The sequence below is a fragment of the Danio aesculapii genome, chromosome 16 (genome assembly GCF_903798145.1).
Source record: "Danio aesculapii chromosome 16, fDanAes4.1, whole genome shotgun sequence".
In the NCBI taxonomy this organism is placed as follows: domain Eukaryota; kingdom Metazoa; phylum Chordata; class Actinopteri; order Cypriniformes; family Danionidae; genus Danio; species Danio aesculapii.
The window spans coordinates 27493535-27512578 of NC_079450.1; the positions used below are offsets into that span (position 1 = coordinate 27493535).

The 19044-nt window shown below is 36.1% G+C and overlaps 1 protein-coding gene across 2 annotated transcripts; it reads left to right on the top strand.

Moving 5' to 3' along the window:
• The first annotated feature begins 3323 nt into the window (after positions 1-3323).
• syt11b (synaptotagmin XIb) lies at positions 3324-18508 on the top strand. Of its 2 annotated transcripts, none has more exons than XM_056475772.1 (4): positions 3324-3580; positions 10349-11259; positions 13068-13188; positions 15554-18508. In XM_056475772.1, exons 1-4 carry the CDS (start codon positions 3547-3549, stop codon positions 15856-15858), a joined length of 1371 nt encoding a protein of 456 aa, XP_056331747.1. In that variant the 5' UTR covers positions 3324-3546; the 3' UTR covers positions 15859-18508. The 2 variants fall into 2 exon arrangements, with proteins under 2 accessions (XP_056331747.1, XP_056331748.1); XM_056475773.1 differs by lacking the exon at positions 3324-3580 and adding an exon at positions 10174-10270.
• Positions 18509-19044: the final 536 nt, after the last annotated feature.

Consider the following 19044-nt stretch of genomic DNA (forward strand, 5'->3'; position numbering starts at 1 on the left):
TACATCATCAACGAGCACAGCAGCAAACAAATGACAAACAAATACTAATAAAGTCTAGTACAGTTTTTCCCCACAAATAAGCAATTTCAGACACAGCTCAAGTTGGCCTCACTCATATTAAAAAATGAGGCAAACATTTTGATTGTCCTAATGGCGAGCAACAGTAGGACAGCAGGTCATAAACTCACCAAAAATAAAATTGACACCTTCAGTACATTTTCTCAGCAAGAGTTTTTACCATTTTAGGTAGATCTCCTCTTAACACACTGATATTTGCTCATCTTTAAAGGGTAAAAAATATCTGAAGTGTAATTTGATTAATTGTGTAATTAAGTTTTGCACTCGTCTGATTTGTTCAAATGGAGAGTGTGAGGTTATGACAATATGTTTTGGCCTCAGTTATGTTATATTATGAGTAAAGTCCGTTTGAAAATGATAAATTTATTTTTCTGTAGTTTTTCATCTACATTTATTCTAAATCAGGTATCCTTTTATTGCGTTATATACAAACAATGCAATTGTGCCATGTGTCTTTGAGGGAAAAAAATTCTGATTCAGACTGACTTCTCAGTTATTAACAATGAAGCTGAGTGCCGGCCATCAGGAACAAATACATTTCAAACCAGCTAACAGAAAGAACAGCAAATGGGCTGTATTCCACAGACCAGTATATTTGAACTGATAAATCTTGAACTGAGACCAAAGACTTTTGTGAGATCAAAGACCTGCAGTCTTAATGACAGTCTGCTTGTTAGGAATGCCATGCCAGTTTATTATTCAGTGATACAGAGATAAAGGTTTTGTTAAGAGTGAGATTTTCTTCTGCTAGGCTGTATGTGAGGGATATTAAACAGACAGTGCTAAACTATGTGCCAAAACAGTCTGCCACTTTCATGCAAGCTGAAGCCTTTATAAGCCATGATGCTGAGGTAGGTGAGGCCACCTAGTGGTTATTTAAAGTACTGCATTCAATCTGACAGAAACTTTACGTTTTTACCTTACTCGACTGGCGCTTTGAGTATTGTATAAAATATATGGTTCATGGTATATTGTACTAAAAACAATCATAATGATTATCTTTCTTGGCAGTTACTGCACTCCACTGGCCACATGGGAGCCTAATTGCACAGTTCACAATATTAGCAGGTACAGATGGTCAGGGATTCGAAACAGTGTTTTTGAGATTCCTGAATATTCTTGAAGCATCCCCTGAGATTTTAACTTAGTATTCATAATGCCATTTGACATGCAGTTAAACAAATAAAATATTTAATCTTTTTTATTGTGATTTAAAATATTTTACATTAAAAATAATAATAATAATAATGTTTTTTTTTCAGTTGATTAAAATATATGTATTATAAATATTACTGTAAATGCTGCATTTTCAGATGTCCAACATTTTGAATTTCGCACACCCCATGTGGAAATGTGTTTTCAGTTTTCTTTTATAGCAGGCATTCATTTAATTGCTTGCATCATTAAAACTAAACAAAATTATATATTTTAAGTATATTGATCTATTAATTTATTTATTTTATTGAAAATAACTGCTTTCTATTTTAATCCTTCCAAAAATCTGGAAACAGTATTTTTACTGTCTGTCACACGATCCTTCAGAAATTATTCTAATCTCCTGATTTGCTGCTCAAAATCATTTCTGATTGTTATCAATGTTGAAAACAGTTTTGCTGCTAAAAATCTAAAATTCAGTTATGATTTATGTTTTTGTTTCAGGCGGCACGGTGGCTCAGTGGTTAGCAATGTCGCCTCAAACCAAAAAGGTTGCTGGTTTGAGTCCCAGCTGGGTCAGTTGGCATTTCTGTGTGGAGTTTGCATGTTCTCCCTGTGTTTGCATGGGTTTCCTGCGGGTGCTCCGGTTTCCCCCACAGTCTAAAGACATGCGGTGCAGGTGAATTGAATAAACTAAATTGACTGTATAGTGTAGGTGTGTATGTGAGACTGTATTTGTGTTTCCCAGAATTGGGTTACAGCTGAAAGGGCATCTGCTGTGTAAAACATATAAACATATGCTTGATAAGTTGGCGGTTCATTCCACTGTAGTGACCCCTGATGAATAAAGGGACTAAGCCAAAAGAAAATAAATGAATGAAAATGAATTTGTTTCTTTTAAACCACTTTTTTTAGAATATTGAGGACACTGAACAGATCAAAATGGACAGTAAAGCCATCTATAATATTACAAAAGATTTTAATAGAAAAAAAATCTTTGTTCTTTTCAAAGAATATTAAAAAGTACAAAAAGCATCAAAAACGTTATAATTCTCAACATTGATAACAAGAACAGTCCTTAATGATTAATCTTTGAGTGATTAAATGATTATTCTTTATAATAATGGAAGAAAATCAAGAATGATTTCTGAAGGATCCTCCAATAGAAAAAGCCTTTCGTTCATCCAATTTAAAACAAAATCTAAATTTTATCAGTTGACATAATGAAAAATAATTAAATTGCCCTAAACAACATTTTCTATCTTCATGAGAACAATTTTATATAACCTGCTACAAAGCGTATTTGTCTTGTTGACGAAAGTCAATTAATTTAAATTCGCTTTTTGTTCTAAACAAGAAGATATAACTTTAATCAAAACAAAAATTTCCCATAAAATGTTCATTCATCCAATTAAAAAAAAATAAAGATAATGATTTAAAATCTAAATTGATCACTTGAGCCATTGAAAAATAAATCATTTGCCTTAAACAATTTTTTTTTTAAAAGTCCATGAAAGTACAAAGCATATTGAGTTTCTGTTTAATACGCAAGCACTGGCCTGTGAGTAACCTTGAAATTTTACATTGGTCAAAACAAATAGTTCCTAGTTGAGCTCTTGATCAAAAACATTTAACTATGTTTTGAACTGAAAATATATTACTTAAAAATATAATAAATAATATCAAACTGAAATGAAAGATACATTTTTAATTGGATGAAGTACTGCTTGCCTTTTCTCAAATGTGTTAAACTGAAGACTGGATTAATGATGCTTCAAATTAACATTTTTAAATTATTAAAATTGAAAACTATTTATTTTAAAACAATAAAACAGTAACATTGTTAAATATTATTTTATTTAATCAAGCTGACATTAAGGTTAGCCAACTAAAATAGAATTATTGTGTGATAAGTCTGACTAAAATAATATACATCATTAAGCTTATCTTACTTTTTATTCTTAAACACATTATCCTGAAGTTATTAATTAATTGTAGGAACTCCATGTACCTCTGCGGATCTGAAGTTGCTGGAAAGAGACAGAGCGGTGTGTGTGCGTGCGCCTCGGTGTTTGGATGCTGATGCTGGTGGGCGGATCTTACGGTCAGGGTCTCGATCTGACGCAGTGCATCCCATTCCAGCCGCTCAGCATCACACCGGCCTGGACCGCACCACAGACGAGCACACCGTCTACCGGAGAGATGTAGTCATGAACCATCCACATTATATCAGCTAAACGAAGTACCACCGACATCTAGCTTATTGTTTACTCCTTGGCTGTTATCCGAATCGCAGCGCGCCCAACCCTCAAAATGGCTGAGATGACCGAAATCGGCGCGGCGTACGGTGAGTTGTCTATAGCATATCCCCGACAGGCATGCGATATGAATATGGCGCATTTATGAACACACCTGGCCTTGTTAGAAATGCGTGATTTTGGTCTAATTTGGAAAGTCGACTACATATGTCCAACCAGGATATGTTGTTCAATCATTAAATATTGAGTGTTGCTGAACGTCGCCATGATGCTGTTTTAAATGAAGTGATGCGCAGTGAGAAGGAGCAGGAATGACGTGATGTCTGTTCCTGACAGGACCCCAGGCCTCTTTGTTTGTTAAAATCACAGTCTCCACCCCGGTGTCCTCAAAAACCACCAGCTGATAAGGGCTGGTATAATTTATCACGAGGACGCTGGCTTTGTAGGTTTTGAGTCAATAGGGCTGTTGTGCAAACGTGTGTTGATTCCAGTGGTGGTTTTGTTTTAAAGAGTTATAGTTATTAGTGATTATAAACCATTAATTCGGTCGTCTTTTTCTGTTTGCAAAGTACCATTGACTTTTATTAGTGTAGACAAAATGATAATAATCAAATCAATAAAATATGATTTGTATAAACAAAATGATAATAATCAAATGAATAAAAGATATGATAAATAAATCAATATAATTTAAGACACGTTTTGAAATTTATTTTGCTTTCAGCTATAAGAGATGCTATTTTGCGGAAAGATTTCCAGTGTTTTTGACTTTAGGCTCCCATCCACTGTCAAATTCAAAGGCAATATGGGTTTCCAGTCATTCAGATTTTAACTGATGAGAAATAACCCTTATAACACAGGTTTGACACCCAAGAAGTATCTAAAAAATAGTTTATAGTAAAGGAATGGCATTTACACACTTTAAGAGCCTCAAAATACTTGTTTATTTAGTCCAGGTTTTTTAAAAAAACAATTATTTTACTGATATATAAACACTTAAAGGAGGCATTTAAAATTGTTTTGTTTGAGCTGTTTTAATTAATCATGAGTTAAACATTGAAATCAGTTCATTAATTTCAAATGAGTTAAAATTGGCAATTCTTCAGTTATATGTCCTTATAAATTTAAAGATATAATCAAAGAAAATTTTAAATGTCAAGGAATTTATAAATGTTTTATCAGTCCTTCATTATTGAGAATGTTTCTGATCAGTTATAAAATGGGTTTAGATTAAAAATATTAAGTTATGATTGAGTCAGTACTTCAGTTCAGTTCTTTGTGGCCAAACGGACATGGAATGTGAAAATATACAGATTTATAATGCATTCTGTGGGTTAAGGAAACATTTAATCTATATTTCCTCTTAATTTCAACCCAGTAAACATTTTATAGAGTACTCCGAAAATAGTATATAGAGTTACAATAATTCATGATTAACATGACACAGCTTCGTATGTGCTTTTTTATAGACTTTCAAATAGATAATAGAGGTTGCAATGTGTTTTAATTCTAATAAGAAACATCTTGTGTTTCATACATCTGATTTTTTTTATACAGTAAATACTTTAGCTGCATAGACGCATTTCTGGGAACATGCAGTTATTACAATGGAGAAGAATTACGTTGTCACCCTCTGTTTTATACTGTATGTATTTTTCAATATTATTTTTAATAAAAGGTAACTTTTTAAGGATAATGTAAAGGCATAAATGTGTCATGTGTAAGGCTGTAAAATCGCATGAAAGAAAGGAGTGTCCTCGGATCTGATGCCAGCACCAGCTGGTACCACAGTGCCCACCTCCATCTGGCATCAGCCTTCGAGAGACATTTACCCTCCAGACACAGTTAGTTCACCCAGTCTCACAGTGGGCTCAACATGTACACAAAGAGCAGGCACTATGTATTTCAACATGTGTCCACAGTCATGTTGAAACAAGGGCCTATTTAAGAATTCTATAAGACATAATTTGCATTTACTGTACAACTGCTACACCTTGTTTTGTGTCTTGCTACAACCATCCAATCAGTGATTAATTTTTAATGAAGTGAGTGCTAATGGGCAGACCAAGTCAAAAGAACTGGAACTGCAATCTGTTTTCTAAATTTGTGATTAAAAAAAATTCTAATCATTTTTAATGGTACTGACAATGACTTGATTTAGGTGAAATGTCAGATTTCTCTGATGTTTATCCACTCATGCTTTTAATACTTGTATAGAATTTTCATATTCTGATATATTTGGAGCAAAGCATAATATTTAAAATATTATCTTATTATTCTCATATTAATATTCTATATCCATGTTGTAATAAACTGAAGAAAATGTAAAGTTTTAAATGTTTTTTTATATTATATATTTATTTTGACCTTAAAAGCAACAACAACTATAAAGACAGAAAAGAAAAGGCAAACAAAACTATCAAAAAGACAGTAAAAATTAAAAAAGACTTAAAAACCATTGTTACATTAGTTCCTCCAGTTTTTTATACATAGGTTAATAATGTTACACATATATTTCTAGGCCAGTTGGCACAGGTAATATGGTGATCTCGCAAACAATGATTGGGTCATACATTTAAACTGTTACCATTGACATTTCACAGATAAATAAAGTTTTAAGTATTACCATGTTTTGATTCAATTTATGCCATTTAGTCATAAAAAAAATAGACATTCTTAAAAATGTCAAATTATAAGTGAACATGTATATACATCAAAGCTTTTGAGTACATCACATTATAATGTACACTTTAATTATAATTGATAATAAGTTATCCCTATTCAAATGAATGGACTTTAAATGAATGGACCATATAAATAAAAAATAGACCAAATTTATCCAAGCTATTTTATATATTTCTAATAAAACATCAAAACAAAACAAAAATAGTACTCTGAGAAAATAAATTGAATAAAGCTTCCCTTTGGAACGAACAAGTGACAAGTTTTATGCTGAAATGGTTTGTCAATAGGTGTACATTTACAGGTTTATGAGCAATATTGAGTCCCAATTCCAGCAATATTTAAAAGTATCAACATTTTTTAAATGGTTATTTATCTAAAAAAATAACAGTAAAAAAATACATAAATGAAATTAAATAAATTACCTGTATGTTGAGTCATTTGCAAACTTTTATTCCTTAAAACTAAGCATTTTGGAGAGAAAGAGAAGGGGGGGGGGGGGTGTTATGTCTGAACCCAGTCAGCAATCCCTGTCCTACATTTTTATGATGTTTTTTGCATCATTATGTGTGACACTAAGACCACAATGCTGGAATAAATGGCAGAACTAATTTCTGCTATGGTTTGTAAATTGAAGACAATTGATTTCACGTCTGTAAATCTATATTCCCTTATATGTATATTTCCTGGAGGGTCAAATCAAAGCAATTTTCACTGAACCCGTCGTCCTCACCCAGAGTAGATTGCCTGCTTGCTCACCATTCAGCAGACATTTTTCTTTTACAGTTACTCTGCTTGAGGGTGTAGCATTGATAGAGCTCTTTTAACAAACCCTCACAGATCCCCATAAACCCAACCTGTAATATAACTAGCAATGAAGCTACTGTCATCCCAGACAGATCTTCTCTTCTGTTTGATATTTGATCATTCTACCGTGTCCAGTCTAGACACACCTGTCAGGCTCTTTAGGGATGTTATTTTGATTTATATCCCCAGAAACTCTAGAATTGAATCATAGAGATGTCTCAGTTTAGAGTTCAGAAGCTCTCAGCTTTTTCTTCAAGTTGGTGTCTATTCTCTTTGTTTGCCTATGCGTTTGGTTCATGGCCCATGGGATGTTTCCAGGTAACTGAAGCAGCTGTTTTTTTCTCCTTACATCATAGCAATAGGGTGAGAGTCTTTGTCTGTGGCTGGTAGAGTGATGAAGAAAAAAAAACAATAGACTGGGTGGAGCACAAGCTAATCTCTTTTTCTGTCTGCCTCGAGCTGTTCATTTTGGCTGCAGCTCCTTCAAGCTGTTCTTTTGGGCTATAATGACTCTAGATATTTTTTGCTGTCTTCTCGTTCACTTATGAATCTGAATTGCTCTCCATTATTTAAACTGACACGCAGGGATCCAGTAAAACTGCTGACCTCATGTCTGATCTCATAAGTTAGGTCACTGTGACCTCATAATATAGTATGGTGAGGTGGACAGAGTGATCAGCATGAAGACTCATTGTTATTCAAGCCATGTTTAAACAGCTTAGCTTGGCCATGTATCAGCAACACAAACACTTGCCTGCAGGGAGCATTTCTGTTCTGCTGCCATCAATCATAGATTAGTCTCAATTTGTCACTGCTCTGACAGCGCAAGGACAGAAAGTTTCAGTAAATACACAGTAGTTCAGGTTTTATTTTTTTATCATTTACTGTGAATGCAGTTTTTTTTTACTGATCTGTAATACAGTCACATACAAATTCAGTAAACATAGGTGCATAGGCACCTATTGCATCCATTCCGGTTCTTATTATTATTCTTCTGGCTTCTTTTTCTTCTTCTTCTGCTCTGGGAGTCTATTGACAGCCATATGAACCTTTTGAGGCATTTGCACAAACTTTGGCATACTGATAGAGGACACTCTGATCTTCAACCACAACAAATTTGGACTCTCTAACTCAAACTCTCTAGCGCCATCACCTGTCCAAAGTTTCACTTATGTTTATCTTTATAACTTTTGAACCGAATGGGCTACAATCAAGTCATTTTTCCTCTGATTGCTTGGCTCAAGCCCATTCAAGCGCACCCTATGACAAATTTTGCTATTTCGGATTTTTCGTAAAACCTATTTGAACGAACGACACCAAAATCGAATCACATGATCTACAGACCATGTTGACAAAAAGCTAGGGAATTCAAGTTGATTAAACAAACTGGAGATACGGAGTACGATTAACTTGTGAACAAATTTGACGTAGAGCTTGCGAAAATTGACTTAAGGGGTTATCTCCAAAATGCATTGACGTATTCATACATTGGCAGCCTGTACACCAGCCGGTGACCACTCCCACCCGCAGCTTCTCCACGATGGACGTCCAGCGCTCTCCAGCCTCCGGCGCCTAGACTGCAGCTCTGCACAAAATGTTTGGGCATGGAGGAAATGGTCGTGCAAAACTGAGCCTGGTTTCTCTCGAGGTTTTTAATTCTTCACTTTCGCCAATTGGTGAAGTGTTTTCCTCACCACTGGCCTGCATGGTTCGGGACCTGTGGAGCTGCGCATCGATGGATTTGGTCTTCAGTGTTTGAACTCTAAGCAGTGAATATTAAACCACACTGAACTGAACTGAACTTCAACACTGAAAACTGGACTGACACAGTTTCATTTTACTCTAATCTTTGAAGCTGCTTTTACAAAATATAAGCACTATAGAATTAAAGATCAATTGAATTGAATATTCAAACCAAGCTTGTGCGTTATCACAACCATTGTCTGAAGTGAGATGCAGCATTTCGGTGGACTGCCCCCTAGTGGTCTGGAGATACAAAAAAAAAAGGCTTTTTTGCTTCACAATCCTTCATCCAAAATTCATAAAATTGGTATCTTTACATCTGTCAGAGCATGCCGAGTCAAGTGATGTCTGATTTTCAGCCATTTTGGCTGTTGGCCATTTTGAATTATGTCAAAATTGCTATATTTTCGGACGCTTTGGCGAATTGTGATGAAAGTCAGTATGTGTCTTGGGGATTGTGCCCTGAATGTGCTCAAAAAGTTTCTCGCAGCGCCACTTTTTGGTCAAACGTTATAACCATATTTTTAAAAATGCTAATAACTTTGGCCTAATTTTGCTGAACCTATTTTTTTGAACTCCTCCTAACTGGTCTTATATAATATCTCCCAAATGATGTTTAACAGAGCAAGGAAATTTTCACAGAATGTCTGATAATAATTTTTCTTCCAGACAAAGTCTTATTTGTTTATTTTGGCTTGAATAAAAGCAGTTAATTTTTTTTTTACCATTTTAAGGTCAAATTATTAGCCCCTCTAAGCTATATATTTTTGATAGTCTACAGAACAAACCATCAATATACAATAACTTGCTTAATTACTCTAACCTGCCTAGTTAACCTAACTCCTAGTTAAGCCTTTAAATGTCACTTTAAGCTGTAAAGAAGTGTCTTGAAAAATATCTAGTAACATTATTTACTGTCATCATGGCAAAGATAAAATAAATCAGTTATTAGAAATGAGTTATTCAAACTATTATGTTTAGAAATGTGTTGAAAAATCTGCTCTCCGTTAAACAAAAATTGGGGAAAAAATAAACAGGGGGCTAATAATTCAGGGGGGCTAATAACTCTGATTTCAAATGTATGTGTAGTGTAAAGTGTGTTCTTAAAATATCATAAATCATACTGACCCTAAACCTTTAATCGATAACATATATATTTATTTATTGTTCAGCCAACTTTACAGCATTTGAAGTGACATAAATTTACTAAAAATATGGTATTAAACAACCAATTTAACATAGGACACCATTAAATGCCAATCACAAACACAAATGACATTTACACAGACCAAATGTAAGAACACCAGCTAGGATTTGATCTAAAATATTTAAAAGCTGTGTTGTTGCGTAGTGAGACCGGATGCCGTAGTCTCAGTGTGGGCTGATCGTGGTCCTCTGCATCACGCGGGTGGAGTGGGCATGAAGCAGAATAAAGAGACTGCCAGTCTGTCAGTGGCTGCTTGTTCAGAGCTGGTGTGCTTTAACCATCCAGAACCAGAGAGACTGTAGCTTAATTCTGTTAAAGATAACCATCTGAACGTCTTAAGGTATGAATGTAGAAGATAAATGGATGTGACTGTTGTGTCCCATTGTGTTTATCTCCTGTCTCTGTTCTTCTCTTTCAGACATGTCTCCAGTGCTGGCAGGGTTTATTGGTGCTGGCGTGTTGGTGGTTGCAGTCTTTGCATTAATCTACCTGTGGACTTGCTGTCAGAAACATTACAACAGGACCAACTACAAGCTCCATGGCATCCAGTCGGAACACAGCGATCCTCTCACAGACCCTCCGTACAAATTTATCCACATGCTGAAAGGGATGAGTATCTATCCTGACGCACTTACCAACAGCAAGAGGATCATTCGAGTGGCACGTGAAGCCAGAGCTCAACCCTCTGACCGGTTGCAAGGTAGCAAGGGGCGCCCAGTGGTGCTAGTAAATATGGATTCGGCAGCAGAAAGTGGCTTGCTTGGAGAAAAGCAAATGAGGCTTGAGGAACGTGGGCATGAGGTTTCCAGGCTGGAGAGGGAGCTTCCGGTGCGAGCTGATTACTGCTGCTTGGATAGCAGCTCCGCAAGCAGCAGTCAGACGTCCAGCACTACGGTTTCCAGTACTGCTACACCCTTTACCCCCGCAGATGAGCCCAGCCGGGGAGACCTCAGCATTGCAATCGACTACAACTTCCCCAAGAAGGCCTTGGTGGTCACTATCCTGGAGGCTCGTGGTTTGCCAGGAGTGGAAGGTCAGACAGGCAGTGCCGACCCATACGTGAAGATGACCATTCTTCCTGAGAAGAAGCATCGAGTGAAGACTCGGGTTTTGAGGAAGACTCTGGAGCCTGCGTTTGACGAAACCTTCACGTTTTATGGCGTACCGTACAGCTCCTTGTCAGATCTCACGCTGCACTTCTTGGTATTGAGCTTTGACCGTTTTTCACGAGATGATGTGATTGGTGAGGCAATGGTTCCGCTGGCTGGCGTGGACCCGAGCACAGGACGGGTTCATATTACACAACAGATCACAAAGAGAAACATGCAGGTGAGATAACACAAACAATTCGTTTGAGAAATCATTTACTACATTGTAGGTTTTGTATATCTATGAATTTGAACTTTGCATCCCCTTAAAAGTAAATTGTGGATAGTATGAGTAGTACGAATTAAATTCAGACTACTAAGTCTGCCATTTAGTTAGTTTTACGTGACATACATTTGTAAATGACATCATGGGATGGAAAAGAGTCCATCAACTGCGCACTTCTGGTCATCTGGCTGTTTTTAGCTTACATACTATACTATACTATACTATACTATACTATACTATACTATACTATACTATACTATACTATACTATACTATACTATACTATTTTACAATTAATTTCTATACAGTACTGAAGTAGGCAAAGTCTGTCCTATAGTACCTAGTTCAATTCTGTGTATCGCTGTCAATTTTAAAGCACTATGTACTGCATTATATAGTACTTCATATATGCAGCATGAAAACGACAAAAACAAAAATGTAGTAGAAACTACTATTAACTACTACATATTCATATATACATACATACAGTATGTACTCCTACAACAATACATACAGTATATGTCATATTATATACATTATATAACAAGACAAATACATTTAGATTCCTTAAATGGGTTTCCCGTACTGAATTTGTGCTGTCACGCTGTGATTGATTCATCTGTGCACTTATTATAAGTCAGACACTTGTATGAGCTCAGCACTGAATCATCACTGTGTCATCCTCCTACTGCAGATTGGAGTCATTGATAAATGTGCTTATCCTCCTGCTCACTGAGTGGGTTTGAATGATGCGTACATCAAAGCCTGCTTGTGCCTCCACACAGAATTAAAGAGAGGATGAGCTGTGAAGATAAACGGAAAACAAAACAGCTCGCATTTTGTACCCGTCATTAATGCATGTAAACAGTTCCTCTGCTAACACACCATGATTCTCACTTACCTTGTTGAGCTGCAGTTATAGTGATGTGAAGGTACATTGAAAATCTGTTGTACTGTTACTTTAAAGGGATATTTCACCCCAAAAATTTTAATTTTGTCATCATTTCTTCACCCTCAAGTGATCCCAAGCCAGTTTGAGTTTCTTTCTTGTTTTTTTTCTTCTGTTGGAAACAAAAGAAGCCATTTTGAAGAATTTTGGTAGGAAAAATACTATGAAAATTAATTAATTTTGTCCTGCATTCTTCAAAATATATTCACTTGTTCAACAGAAGAAAGAATCTTAAACACATTTGGACAGGGGTTGCCAAAATTTCCCAACCTGCGACCCCCAAAATAATAATGCCAGTGACTCGCGACCCCCAATATCCTCTGAGGTGGTAATAAATAAATAAACCTTGCACTTGTTTATTATCTAGCTAGTCTATTCATTGACTAATTTCGGAGAATGCTACTCGGAGACCATCCTCTATGTATAGTTGTGGTCTGAATTTATTTGTAATATATGTTGAGTGCCGTAAAGGTGTCAGAAAGTTTAACCTGGTGCCATAAAATCAATTTGCTGCATCTGACGCTATTGCTGTGTTTTTAATATAAAGTAATCACCCCAGGGGCCGCAAAAAAAACCAAAGGCTGATGGCTTTTTGAACAACTGGGTTTGCAGGATTGATTAAATTATTGAATTGTATTGTATTGATGATTAAATTATGATATAATTTCATTTCTGGGTGAACTATTTCTTTAAGGCAAAAAATTGAGAGAAATCCAAAAGGCTCCATTCAGTAGTTGTTTTTTATTATGCAACTATGAATGTATGGATCCCCAAGAAAAGCTGTCTATTTAAACATCGAGTGTGTTTTTTTGCAGTGTGTGAGCCATGGAGAGCTGCTGGTTTCTCTTTCCTATCAGCCTGTTTCTCACAGACTCAGTGTGGTGGTATTAAAAGCAAAACATCTTCCAAAACTGGACATCACTGGCTTGTCTGCAAGTAAGTCTACATTTAAAGAGACATTTCAATCAATTCAACACTGCTATTATTTTTCAATAAACAAAATTAGTGCTTTGATTCATTTGGTGACAGTAACGAGATTTATGTTGCAAAAGGTTTTTCCTTTCAAATGTCCTTTTCTTTTTATATCAAGGACAAATGAAAATTATTTCATGGTTCTCAGAAAATATTAAGCAGTGCCTCAATTTTGTCAATTGTCAATGGAAGCATGTGCTGAGCGTTTGACATTTTTTAAGTGCTTTGACAGAAGTGGTCGCAGCTGATTTTGTGTGTGTGTGTGCGGGGGGGTTTTAAAGTGCAAAAAAAAAATACTTTGGTGACCACCCTAACAATAACTCATGTTAAAATAATTTCACTGCTGAAAATCTAAATAAAATTGCATGACAGGAATAAGTTATAGATTAAAAGCAAACAAAAAGACAATTATATTTATTATATTTTTAAATATGGGCAGCATAGAGGCACAGTGATTAGCACTGTCATCTCACAGCATAAAGGTCGCTGATTCAAGTCCTGGCTGAGCCAGTTGGCATTTCTGTGTGGAGTTTGCATGTTCTCCCCATGTTCGTGTGGGTTTTCTCTGGGTGCTCTGGTTTTCCCCACAGTCCAGAGACATGCAGAATAGGTCAATTGAATAAACTAAATTGTCCGTAGTGTATGTGTATGTGTGAATGTATGTGTATGTGTGAGAGTTTATGGGTGTTTCCCAGTACTGGGTTGCAGCTGGAATGGCATCCACTGTGTAAAACATATGCTGGATAAGTTGGCAGTTTATTCCACTGTGGCGACCCCTGATGAATAAAGGGACTAAGCGAAGGAAATGAATGAATATTAAAACATATAAAAATATATGTTGGTTAAAAATTAGTTTGACACAAATGTCACTTAATTTAAAGTGTTCACCCAAATTTATGACATTTCAAATGTTTGTAAAAAGATTAAAGATAAACCCATTTAAAACAGGTTTCACTTTCTTCTGAAGAGACGTGATCACTTTTGATGATGAACAGATTTCAATTCAGCATTCATTACCACATAAACATTAATCAGTACCATTTACTGAAACTGAAAAAAGGACAAAACTGTACCAAAAGTAGGGCTGCACGATTAATTGAAAAAAGATCACGATCTCGATTCGACCCTACACATGATCTTAATTCAGCTTTTCTACGATTCAGCCAATTATATTTTCAAGGTCAGGAGAGAAGCAAGGCAGTCGCACAAGTCTTCACAGCAACATTGACACCTTCAAATGCTGTTAAAAGTGGTACATTCTGTATTTATAAGGTATAATTCACTCAAAAATGTCATTTCTGTCTTAATGTAATGATGTATTCGCGGCCGAGAAATCACACGTGAGCTGACCGCGAGCTGTTTGTTTACTAGCGAGAACGCGCGCGTGCACTTAAAGGGCAACTTTAGTGAACACAACCTGCATAGGCTGTGAATAACAGGTAATAAAGTTGTAAATAACGTTCAGTTTGTTGCACAGAACGATCGTTGGAGGGCCGTGCGAGAAGTTTGATTTGCATGTATGTGTTTTTTCTCAGTGACAGCAGCCATGAGCCGCACTCGGAAGTGAAAGTGAAACCTGTGCGCACATCATTTAAATGATCATATCGCATTTTACAGTTATAATTACGACAAGCATTTGATATGTTTTTTCTTTAATAGCAAACACCTAGTGTTGTCCATGAAAATAAATGTTTACTGTGTCAGTATAACAACCCTAGCGTATAATGTTGAATATAATGCAAGAAGGAATCTGATAATGACAAAATTCTAATTTTACCAGTGAAAACAAATGGTCTATTAATGTTGTTAATGACAGATGACAAGCACATGTCTTAAACATATTAAATCAACTTCAGAATTATGAATAGTTATATTCTGATGTCATCATTTTACTGAGAATTAACATACAGGACATATTGCAAGTCTGTTCAGGTCCACCATAATGACTATACAAAACTTTGCATTTTCAGCAACAGTAGACCCACACATATGCCTATTATTATTATTATTATTATTATTATTATTATTATTGTTTTATCATTTGTTTGACAATTAACAATAATAATAGGCTAATCATATTAACCTTTATTTTGCATTTACAGAATCGTGAGAAAATCATGATCTCAATTTTAAGCAAAAAAAATTGTGATTCACATTTTTGCCAGAATCGTGCAGCCCTAACCAATAGTGTTCAAAAGTGTCCATTTCTAATGGGTTTGAAATAAAATGAGAGAACAATGATAGACTTTTCTGAACCAACCCCTAAAATGTAGTAGCAAATCCATAACAAATGTTGGAATCTAATAACTGGTCTTATCTTTTGTCCCAGATCCTTATGTGAAGTTGAATGTGTTCTACGGCCACAAACGCATTGCCAAGAAGAAAACGCATGTGAAAAAATGCACGCTCAACCCCGTCTTTAACGAATCCTTCATCTATGACGTGCCAGCGGAGTTGCTCCCTGACATCTCTATTGAGTTCCTGGTCATGGACTTTGACCGCACTACTAAAAACCAGGCATTGGGACGCCTTGTGCTCGGTGCAGACAGCCCATGCCCTTCAGGTGCTGCCCACTGGCAGGAAGTCTGTCAAAACCCACGGCGCCAAATCTCAAAGTGGCACACACTCAATTAACATTAGAGCTTCACAGCAACACTCTCTCTCCACACACACACACACACACACAGTCAAACACAGGCACACAGGAAACATTTCTGAATGAGAGAGAGAAAGAGTTCTGGGAAAAGATGCCTTTGTTACCACCCACAACATGGTAACTGAAATTCAGGAGGACTTGTAAAAAAAAAAGGACTTACGCCAACTTTTACATCATTGCTGATACGATGATGGGCCTCGGAAATGAATCTTTTTTAAATTACAAGGACACATTAACCTAATCACAAATACATAGAAGATGAATAATAAAACGAGACCAAAATATAACAAACTGACAGACTGTTAGGAGTTCTTGTGGTTTGGGATTGTATAGCTGTTCTCAAGAAACGTATCGCATGTCTTAATGCTCCGTATTTAAATCCAGAATTGGACATTATGTGATGTTATGCGCATTACACAGGTTCTTTTTGAAGGGGAGCTTGTGAAAAAAACATCTTCTGATATGTACTGATTATCTCCACTGTATGAGCAATGCACCAAAGTGACGCAGAGGTTGTATGATCTACGTTAAAGTATGATTTGTTCCGTTCTGCTTTGGCTGGAGATGTTACGGAGATTCCTGCTGTGTCACATTCTCCTCAGCTATTAGTCCAGTCATGTGATTGTACAACAATAACCTTTTTGGCAGCACTTCGGGCCTGATTTATTGCTTGGGCAACAATTTCCTCATACACTTTGAATAAATCAGGCCCTGAAAAACCTCAGTCTACACTGCTATGCTACAAACACACTCTGAATGTCACTTTCTGTCTGAATTTCATACATCAGAGCTTCACTTCACCATAAAACAGAGGTTCACTGTGTTGTAGACTTGACTAGCCCATGTCATCGGATGCTCTTTTTATAAGATGAATTGGATCTGCTGTCATTTTATATCCTGTGTGATATAGAGATAGACAAACATGTGTGCTTGTAGAACAAAGCTGCAAAGCTTTGGTATCAATAAGGAGGCTTTCTGAGCCATTTGATGTGACCTTTAGGAAAAGGAAGGTATGTAGCATTTTATCCTTTGTATTTCTGTCATTTGCATACCTCCCTCTCCTCACTTCCCCCATTTCTGTATCTCTTATGACGAGAACGTGTATAATAACGTGATTCACACTGGTAGCCTGAGACTTTCTGACTGGTGCTCCTTACTTTGAATTTACTTTCATTAAGTCTACAGTCTATGTCTGGGATAGAATGTTGTGTGTCTTATGAAGTCAGAATTAAGGCTGATAACTTTTTGTCTACACCAGACACGAGCAGCACAGCCCAATCAAAGACAATAAAAACCATTACAACCACTGAATAAATCACAAGGGAACAAATTCCCAACAATAAACTGAGGCCCGGTTTCATTTCTGAAGAATAGATCGTTCTTTTCACTGACTAACCAAATTATATTTGGTTCCTTTAATGATCCTGCTTGTGCATTTCTTTAACGCGGGAAGAACACTAGTAAAAAAATGAAATCCATGAATCAAACATACACTGCAGTTAAGTCTGATTCTAGAAATGATTTGTTTTAAATGTATCAAAAGACAGCGACAGTAACTAATCAGCATGGTGAATGGCTGGTTGATCATAAGACAAACTGTACTTAAAGATACAAAAGATGCATTTTGTCAGGATAATTTCACGACAGTTAATGGACTGCAATTATGCTGCTACAAAATGCAGAGATAACGCAATCAAGCCCTCACCCTTTAACGCCTCTGCTTTTTTTGTGGATGAGGTTGCCCTGATGGCATTTACTAGAGCTTTTTGAGCAAGGAGAATGCATTGCACTAGGCATGACAAGCTGGGAAGAGACCCAGAATGAACCTAGGACACAGGAAGGATTATATCTAGAGCTGAAGGAAGTTGACAAAATAAAGTATGTTTAACAAAGATTTAGTCCCATATATTCAGAAAACTATTAATAAATAATCGAAAAAATCTCTTAACTCATTTATTTAATACTGAAATTATCTCATTTGACAATTTCCCCCAAAAATGTATTCCTAAAACTGCAAAAAAAGAGTTAATTTAGATTCTCATGTAGGAAATGTGCCCAGGATTGAAGCAGAATCAGAAAAGCAGGTACTATTGCCCAAATCACATATTGTTATTTCTCTAACATAGATTACGCACACTCCCGCTTAAATACCCACATATTAGCAAATTGTGGTTGACAGTTAATATAGCATATGGTTTCTCTATCATTGAGATGCTTTTTCTGAATGGATCTTCTTACATGTTCAAGTCACGCTTCCTGTATAAAAGCACACTCTATCCACCTAGCAATCTCTTTCATGTGGAAAATCACTGATATGCCAAAATAGAATGATAGAAACGATTATTTGGAGAACCTAAAACACACAGGTAGAATAATAATAGTAATACAGGATAGATACAAATAATAAAATGTGAAACAACGTTCCTGTGACCTAAACACAATTTATGTTCAAAACTAAATTGGCAGGACACTGTGCAAAATGTATTAGTGCAAAACAATATCTTGTGAATATTTGACATGATGTAATGCAAAATGCTGTGAGATCTCTGCTGATGTTACACACCCACCTGTATGTTAGTGTTCTTAACACCCACTGAATGTGCAAAATAAACGTGATACACAAGTGAATATCTTTTTGTCACTTCCATGTCTAAAGGGAAATTTCAGAATATTTCTGCTTGAGGTGGATAATATGAGTGCTTTCACATTGGCAGCATGGTGGCTCAGTGGTTCAAGATGTCTTCGTTGCCGTCTGTAGCACGATGACGTACTGGATCAGGTCTAATATGTAGTGGAAATCGTAACGCTCACGATGGTAATGCCTGTGCTCCTGTAACAGTTAGGTTTAGGGTTGAGGTCACTGAAAAAAAAATGATTCAATGACGATTCTTTAGATTTACAAATTTTTAGTAAAGTTATTTATTTGGGATGAATTTAAACAAATAAATTAAGTTGAACGGTACTAAATTTAATTTGTTTAAATTCAACACATATAAATTGTTTGCAACAATTTTGCAGACATTTCCCAGTGTTGGGTTGTGGCTGGAAGGGCATCCGCTGCGTAAAACATGTGCTGGATAAGTTGGCGGTTTAATCCACTGTGGCGACCCCTGATTAATAAAGGGACTAAGCCGGAAAAAAAAAATGAATGAATTTTGCAGACA